Source organism: Apaloderma vittatum, unplaced genomic scaffold, assembly GCF_000703405.1.
Source record: "Apaloderma vittatum isolate BGI_N311 unplaced genomic scaffold, ASM70340v1 scaffold14184, whole genome shotgun sequence".
Classification (NCBI taxonomy): Eukaryota; Metazoa; Chordata; class Aves; order Trogoniformes; family Trogonidae; genus Apaloderma; species Apaloderma vittatum.
The window spans coordinates 22,142-30,832 of record NW_009711051.1 but is presented as its reverse complement, the minus strand read 5'-3'; the positions used below and the strand labels follow the sequence as shown (position 1 = coordinate 30,832).

Sequence of the window (8,691 nt, the reverse complement as noted above, 5' to 3'; positions counted from 1 at the left end):
GAAAGAGTTGCTGAGTCAAAATGTTATGTACCAAGCAGGAAGCTTGCACTGAAAGTGACTGCTTCCTCTTGCCTGTTAGAAATAACAGCTCTTAACCCATTTTTTCCAGTTTTATTGAGGCTTTTATATAACGAGTCCTCTTTTTTTTGCAAAAGCTGTATGCATTGGCACACTAAATTCTGGATCGAGTGATCAGTTTGTGTATTTCACATGCCTAGGAAACAGACACGCTTCCTTCTGAGTATTTCTTGGGTAAAGAAAAAGGAGAATAATGAAGGTCTGATGCATTTATCACTTGTATGTTCCTGTGGATATAGTGTTCTGGTGAACAGTCAGCCTTCTCCCAGTTTACATGGTGGGGGGGACTGGGCATCGTGTCAGATGGACGCTATGTATCTGCTCTCTGCAAATATACTGGAGCCACGTGGGAATAAAGTAAACTAAGCTAATTTATTGTTGCCTGATACCGTAGCTGAAGTGGGTGGTGACATCATGTCCCACACTCTTGTGAAATAGTGACCTTGGGAATGAGAAGGGTGTCTGACCTCATATCTCTCAGGGGTGGGGCTTTGTGGGTTGGGGACATGAAGGAGATTAAGCCATCCGGGCAGAGAGAGGGCAATGCAGTCCTGTCTTCTTAGCCTTGAGAGATTAAAATCCTGTTTCTCTGCCTGCTGGGGGGTAATACTTCTTCATCAGCCTCCCCCGAGCAGTACCAGTTTTCAGCTGATGTTTTCAGAATACGAGATTCTGTCATGCAGTGTAGGTGTTTGCGGCGTTCTCCCTCATTGTTCTTCCATGTGCAAGTGCCCTCCTAAAAGAGCTGAATCCTCGATCGCCGAAGTGCTTAATGCCTGATCTTCTTTTCCTCATTGTTTCGCAGAGTGGGTAAATCCATCCTAACGTGATTTTTGTTTTTGAATGTGGGAAATTTTAGCTCAGAGCTACCCTTTGAGAAGGTTGCACTGCAAACTGTGACTTGCACACCTACTGTGAAAATAAAGGTACTTATTTAATTCGTGTAGTCACATCCAGGCGTGCGGAAGGAATACAAATGTGTCTTTGTGTTCCTGGCGCTGCTAGTCTGGGCTCCTTTGTAGTATGGGGGCGACCGACGAGGAATCTGCGTGGTGCGTTGTGCTTGCTCACAAACCGACTCGCGTAGCCCGATGAAAGAAGTGCTGGGGAGGATGAGAGCCTAATTGCAGTCCCGGCATCAGCAGCGTCTCGGGAGCATCCTGGGAATTGCTTGCCCTGGGCTCAGAGCAGCTGATCACATGAGCCTGGATTTTCAGTTCAGTTCATTAGTCAGCCATTTTGGTCAACACCCTGCTTACTGCGCACAACCAATCCTGGCGGCACTCGCTGCCCTGGCTTCGCTGGGAAGAAAGGGGCCAGCAGTTTGATCTCTGCAAACCTGGATATCAGCCTCTACGTTCTTCCTTTGTTTTTGCTCGGGTAATCATCAGAGGAAGCCGTTCTTTTTCTTCTGCTTTTTTTTTGTTTTTTCCTTTTTATATTTTTTTTACCTTTTTTTTTTTTTCCTCCTTCTGTCTTTGATGCAGAAGCCAGGTTTTCTGTGGTTTCTCAGGATCAATAGCCTCTAGCATCGCTGAAGACAGCGACGGTGGAATAGAGGGAGGAAGAGACGAACGTGAAGGAGCAGCGTTTTTACCTTGCTTTATATATGAAAAGGCCAGACCAGTCTGTGCCATCCTAAGCATATCTGCCCTTTAATAGCAAGGTATTTCTTATTTTCTTTTTCAGAAAGCTTTTCTTTTTAGTTCTTATTTTTTTCCCCCCGTTGTTGTTGTACCAGCTGAGTCATCATGTCTGCTCTGACGCCTCAAAGCGACATGCCAACCCCCACCACAGACAAGATCACTCAGGCTGCCATGGAGACCATCTATCTTTGCAAATTCCGAGTGTCGATGGATGGAGAGTGGCTCTGCTTGCGCGAGCTGGACGACATCTCGCTGACACCCGACCCAGAGCCTACCCATGAAGGTACGGTCCTGTTCCCCGCCTCGGGATCCCTGCAGCCGTCGCAGTGTTACAACCGCTGCACAAGTTGGGAGGGGGTGTCTCCAGGATGAGGTGCTCTTGTCCTGCCTGGAGAAACCTGGACCCTGTTTGACATAAAAGAAAGCCAAATCGGTGCTTCACATTGCCCTAAGGGTTTGTTGCGACTTTTTGTAATCCTCTGCTTTGGGAGAGACAGATTTGTGTTTAATTGGTATTATTTATTTTTTTTAAGATGTCTCTAGAAAGATCAGGTTTGTCTCAGGAAGGAAGATAACCATGATGTGTGCTCGGCAATACATTTAATCATGATTTTACTCTTAAAAGAGGGCTTATAGGTCTGCTTTTACCGATGGGGTGTACTGGCACAGCACAGACGTGTCTGTGTACACTCAGTGAGTAGTTTTTGGAAAGCCCCAAATGATTATGCAGTTCGGCCTATTGTCAGGTGATAACACCATCACAAGTCTTTTGGTGAGTGTGCTCCTGTTCATTATGGCTTGAAAGCCTGAAAAGTGGAGGTGTCACGTGTCTTGCTTTCTTGTTGAGAAAGAATTTGTCATCCGGGTTGATGGTGAATACAGTTTAATACCAGGTCACGTAAAATGAGGATTGAAAGCTTTGTGGGTACTGAAAACACATGAGGACATCACGTGTTGCTCTACCAGTAAAAACGCGGGGAAGAAGATGCGCTGAATTCCTGCAGGGATTTTGCACAGTAACCACTGCTCCCGTGGTCGCCAGCGTTGCCGGGCTCAGAGTGTCCCTTGCTGGGTGCTGAGTAGCTTTCGGTAGAACAGCAAAGGGGCTCCATCTTTTCGTGCCTGACCCCTTTCCAGTAACTACTGAAGTACGACTCCACCAAGTCGGCTCGCTTGACCTGTCTGATGCTGGCTTGTCAAGTCAGCGATGTCTTACTAGATTGTTGTCTTGCTGGATGAGACAACTTAACTTGTGGTGAACTTAGAAATTAATTCTCAGATGATAATTTAATTTCCATTCGGCAGCTGCTTTTGATGTTGGCAGCCCTTGGGTTCGGATTTGCCTGCCAAATACTGAGTAACACAGTGGAATTCTCGGCTCCCTCGGAAGCATGGCCTGGGGTTTCAGAGAGGTGCTGTAGAAAAGCAGAACCAGAGCAGTAAGTACAGGGTGAGCCAAGAATGCGCTAATTCAGCTGACTTCCAATTCCCACATTCTTGTACATGGCACAGGCTTGTTCAGACTTTGCTTGCATGTTTTTAGGCTTCACTATTTTGTGGTGGTGTTGTTTTTCAACAGTGTGTTCTAGTGTAGGTGGATTGACTTTTGTATTTTTTGTCTACTGTTATGTTGTACTCGGCAAAGTACCTTTCAAGCAATCTAGGGCCGTTCACACAGTATAGCCAGGGAAACCTTTCAGTCACACTGGGAGTCAGTTCTTTAGATCCTTATTTTCCTATATATCTCTTTCTTCCTCTCCTTGCTCTGAGCAAACTCACGGGCAAGTCTTGGATGAACCCAGTGTCTGTAATACGGCATTGCTGGGTTGCCTTTCTGAAATATGCTGATTATGCATCCTTACAGTGTACATATTCCACTCTTGCCTGCCTGTATAACCTATTGTGACACTAATACTAGACTAATCCTCCTGCAAAACTACAGAAGTAATTATTTTTAAAGCTGTAATTACAGTCACTCTTTTGCAAGTACCAGAAAGGCATAGAGGATAGCAATTCCTCTTTTTGTTGCCTTGTTATTTAATTCCTATGTCCCAAATGAATAACAAAATAGACCTATATCATAATGACCTTTATGGAGATGTGTGTGCATTCCGAAGTTAGGGTTGCTTGTTGACAGGCAGAAAGGCTGACTGTTTTGGGGGGAGTGTTTTGGGACCCAGGTCATATTGTTACCAGAGATACAAGGTCAGGGGAAAGTGTTTGTAACGGAAAAGCTGACACAGTTTTACTTGTAGCGTTTGAGGTGATGCTACTGCCTCAGCACTGCTGCTGTGCCCTTGGTGTGTGCCTGTTGGGGGGGGGACAGGGTGACGGGGCTTGCGGGCACCGAGTGCTTCTCTGGGAAAAAAAGCAGGAAATCTAGGAGCCGAGACTGACGGATCTTGTAATATCTCCATAGAACGGGTGTAGAAAGGTAGAGATTATGAAGATGATGGGAGAAAAAAAAGCGGCTCTAGAATTCCCTACAAGGCGCAACAAAAGGTTGCAGTTTGTGCCTTACAAATCAAGATGTGTAAAACATCATATATTGCAGTGGCAAGTCCAACAGCTGGCTCAAATGAGAATTTGAAGCCTCCAGTTGCTGTTCCTCAGCTCTTGGAACTGCCTGAGAGCACTCTGGAGTCTCTTTGCTTGATCTGAGGTGCCCCAGCCCACAAGCAGCCATCCTGCCTTCCTCTTCCTCACTCTACGTCCACAGGGCTGAAGATGACCAGCAACTGTGCTCCTGGCCTTGCGTGCAGGTGTCTGCACCCATCCCTGCTTCCATCCCGGAACTGGCCCACGGAGTCATAGTGAGAAGAGGAAGAGAGAGGTTCTGGGCAGCAAGGAAGTAAAAAGACCAGGCCAAGGTCAGCACCAGAAGAGCACGCAGCATGGGGAAGGCTGAAAATGCAATGCAGAAACAAGGTTTTAGTTTGGAGAATTTTGACTGCCATGTGCTTCGGCTGGGCTGCTTTTGTGCAACGCTCTGGGATGACTCAGTTTTTAAATTGTTTTGGAGAGTAGCAATTTTTAGCTGCTTCTGCTTCCCAACTCTTTCACCTCAGTTGTCTTATAGGCCTTAGGCTTTCAAGCTTTCTTCATACTGTTGGCTGTGGTGCAAGTTTCTGGCTGACTGGTTTTAAAGAACTTTTTTTCATGTAGGTGTACCAGAGCTGCAGTGTATTATTTTCCTTCCCATGTAAGTAGCTGGTTAATAGCGATTAGTTTTATTATATCTTCTTTGTTGATTTTTCTAAAGAAAAAAAAGGCACATTGCTTAGAAATGACAATATTGGATGAGGCTCAAGTAAGTGACTCTTACCTGCTCTGGTTGGATACCCCTTCCCGGAACACTATTTTAATTCCAGTGAGAGAGAGAGGCATCAGAAGATGAGTTTCAGTGGTGCCGGTTTGTAGAACTGGGATGTTAGGGGCACCTGGAGGCAGAGTGCCCCGCTTCGTGGTTGTGCTCCAAGGGCTCCCTGAGCAGAGAGACAGAAACTGCAGCTGTTGCTTATTTTTTACTGTGGCCAGACCTTTTCCTCAAGATCTTTTTTTGCCGTAGCCTTCTCTGCAGTAATCCCACTAGAGGCCAATTTTGTGATGGGAATTGGAGGTTCAGGGAGGGAGCTAATAATGTAAGGGCATAGCGGTAATCACAGCCTTGCTGAGGTTTAAAAACAACGAGCATCCTCCTGTAGTGGTGATGTTTTCTAATAAAACCAAGCCCAGTTCTCCTAGTTCCTAAGACAAAGGCGATATATACTTCAGGCAAGAGATTCTGGTCTGAGAGGAAACGGTGTAAATTTGGAGTGGTTCTATTCCTGCCCCAGAGTTGCAGATTGTAACTCTGAGCAAAACTTGATTTATATTCAATTCAAGTAGCGTATAGCAGAAGGGTAAATGTATTAGTGTAGTTACTGAGTTTCTTGCAAATGTGTGTATTCGCTATAGCACGTAACATTTATTTTAACAATTCACTACAGCATGTAACATTCGTTTTAACAATAAAAGTAATTAATTTTCTTTTTCAACTGTTTGGAACAATGTGTTCCAAAACATATGAAAATAAACTGATTTTGCTATATACTGTTAATATGCCCGGTGTAGAAAAAACATATTTTTTTTTTAAACAAACAGTGAGTCATAATACGATAATTAGAACAATACTGTGCTCTGAAAGGTGGCACTAGCGGTTATTAAGCTTTTGTTTGTATGAAATACGTGCAGTGATCCCTGAGGCATCTTCAGGTGTGAGAAACATCTTGATTCTGCTGCTTTTGCACGTTGAACAGTGCGTGTGTTTATGGGATCCAGCACCGAGCTCGACATTTGGGTGAAGTTACGAAATGCCAAACGGCCTTGCATATATTCACTGGATGTTAAACTTCTGCGTGGAATAATCATGAGAAGCTTTATGTTAGAGCAATGGAAATTTTAATCCTCATGGGATCAGCCGGTAATTGAGAACAGAAGGAATACACGTGATAACAGTATGATCTGAATTTACGTGCAAAAGAATTACAGCATCTGTTTTTAATCAGTCCTGTTCTATTTGCTCTAAAATGGGGAGTTGGAGTGATATGTTCCTAATAGGCCAAGATGAATTGATCTTTTGCATAGTATATTTTTTGATAAATAAAGATCAGATTTTTTTTTTTCCCCTTGATTTTTGACCAGGAATTTAAAAATTTTGGTTTCACGTGTATGCTTGTTTAAAATGCCCGGAGTACAAGTTGTACAGATCTTAAGAAAAAACCAACGCCTTCTCAGTGCGTAAATACATCTTGCCCATTAACTGATAGTGCTGCCAACTGAATCATCCTTTAGATTTTACATTTTTGCTTCGTTTTCCTCTTCAAGTAGTTTTTCCATCTGTCTTTTGCACCCTTCAAAACAGTTTCAGGAAGCAGCATGACCTTATCAGTTATATTTTTGATTTGTAAATTGTCAACTGCCTGGAGACCAGATTTCATAGAACAAATGTGAAGTCAATAACGTGCAAGATAAAGGAATTACAGTGTGTTCATGGTCGTGTCATCCAGACAGCACGTACTGAAAAGTAACGTGATAAAGATGATCACCTCCCCTTGCACGAGCTGTGATAACCAAACCAAAGGGGAGGGAAGATGGAGTTTTAAAATGTTCCTCAGGACAAGGGGTACAATGTGCCAGCCCTCCAGCATATTTGGAACAATTCGGAGAAGAAGCGAGTGAATTGTATCCTCTGCAAGGCCAGGGCAAGACCTGCATCAGAGTTCCTCTAATTCTGGTTTAAGTTTTTGTCTTTTGTAAATGTCTTTGATGCTGTAATTAAATTATTACAATTTAATGTTGTTTTCTTTGCTTTTTCTTAAAGCTTGCTCAGTCTAAATGAAGTCAGATCTGGGAAATGTAGGGCAGACTTATTTCCCGCAGAGATAATAAATCACAGGCTTTGCTTGAGAAACCTCTTGGGTGTCAACTGAGATGGGAAGTGAGAGATCGGGGAAGAAAAAGTAGGGTTTTTTTCTTTTTTTTTTTAATGTGCAAACTGTCAGGTGCCCAGATAAAATGAGGAATTTCCCATTGCGGTTACTCTTGTATTTCCCTCTGGAAAGAGCCTGGCTATGGAGAAATGTTCCGTGTAACTCCACCCGATTGCAACGTACAGAAATGCCTGGTAGTAATCATAGAGACAGGGATGAAACTAGGGGTGGGATTACACCATGAATCTGTGTGATATGCATTTGCTATTTACTTGTCCTGTAAGCGTAACAGACAGTGGGCTTGGAATTCCTGAGCCCTCGATACTTTTTCTTCCTTCCTTTTTATTTCCTTTTCGTCCGTTGCAGGCCGGGGACTGCAATTTCTTTGGCGCAGCTCAAGTCTTAACTTCTGTCCAAATGCCGTGGCGTAGGAAAAAAGGTCTTGTCAGTCTGTGACCCTGATGCTGCCGAATGAGGAGCAGCGTGTGTTGAAGCAAGAGTGGTGACAGCGGCCTTTCAAAAAACCCCGAGCTGTTGGTGCTGTAGTGGGAGGGAGAGCAGTTCTGGGCAGCTGGGTCAGGGTGCGTTAACTGAGAGAACAGAATGGGGATTGCAGCGCAGGGATTGAGCTGCTGTGCGAGGCACGGTCAGAGGGAACAGCTGAAACGACCTGTTCTCTGCAGGGAGCGGATCACGGCAAGGGCAGCGGTGTCAGCGGAACAGGGCTGCAGGCGGTGGAGGAGAGTGGAGGCTTGGCGGGCAGCGGCAGCGCCAAAGCCCTCTGCCTTCTCCTTTTTGTTCTCCTGCTCTGGCAGGGCAGCTGGGATTTGTCGAGGGGAGCAGGAGAACGCATCTTAATATTTGTCCTGTCCATTACTCCATTCTTCATGTTTGAAAACAGTTAGAAGTTGCAGGGTGAAATTAATATTTTTTTTTTTAAGCAGCGTAACTAACGTTTCACTAATGCTGAGTACTTTCTCTATCAAGCTCGATTTTCACTTCCCAGAATCGGTGGGTTTTTTTCCTGTTGTTCTGCTGAGTTCTCAGCTTCTCCTTACGCATTTGCTAAGAATTTCTCTACTTAAAAAAAATTCCTGACCTATTTAATCTGTCTTTGGAGGAACGTGATTCTCGTATGGTGCTTGGAAACTCTAAAAAGGACATGCCGATTCAGTGCTTTGTTCTCAGTGGCTTTCTTTACACATGAAAAAAATGCCATAGCTGTATAAGAAGTTGCACTCCTAGTTGCGCTCACAAGGATTTACTAATAAAAGTAAAAAGGACATGGACAGAAAGCAGGTGGCCTAGGAAACTGCATGGTGGGGCACCGGCTGTTCTTCTGTGTGGCGTGGGAGTCTGCTTGTAGGTGGTATCCTGGTATAGGCCACCATGCAGTGTGTGAGGTGATAATCTTCATGGCACGTCATTTCCTAATGAATGCGCTCCGTATTGTTAGTTTGAAGGGAATATATAGGGGATTGTGCAGCCCCAGGCTC

At 44.4% G+C, this 8,691-nt stretch overlaps 1 protein-coding gene across 2 annotated transcripts in view; it reads left to right on the top strand.

Moving 5' to 3' along the window:
• Window positions 1-1,829: 1,829 nt before the first annotated feature.
• The window catches only part of RUFY3 (RUN and FYVE domain containing 3), a 28,471-nt gene continuing 21,609 nt past the window's right edge, over window positions 1,830-8,691 (top strand). For both annotated transcript variants that reach the window (XM_009867523.1, XM_009867522.1), the window contains exon 1: window positions 1,830-2,007. In XM_009867523.1, the coding sequence (XP_009865825.1) occupies window positions 1,830-2,007 (178 nt within the window). The remainder of the gene's footprint in view (window positions 2,008-8,691) is intronic.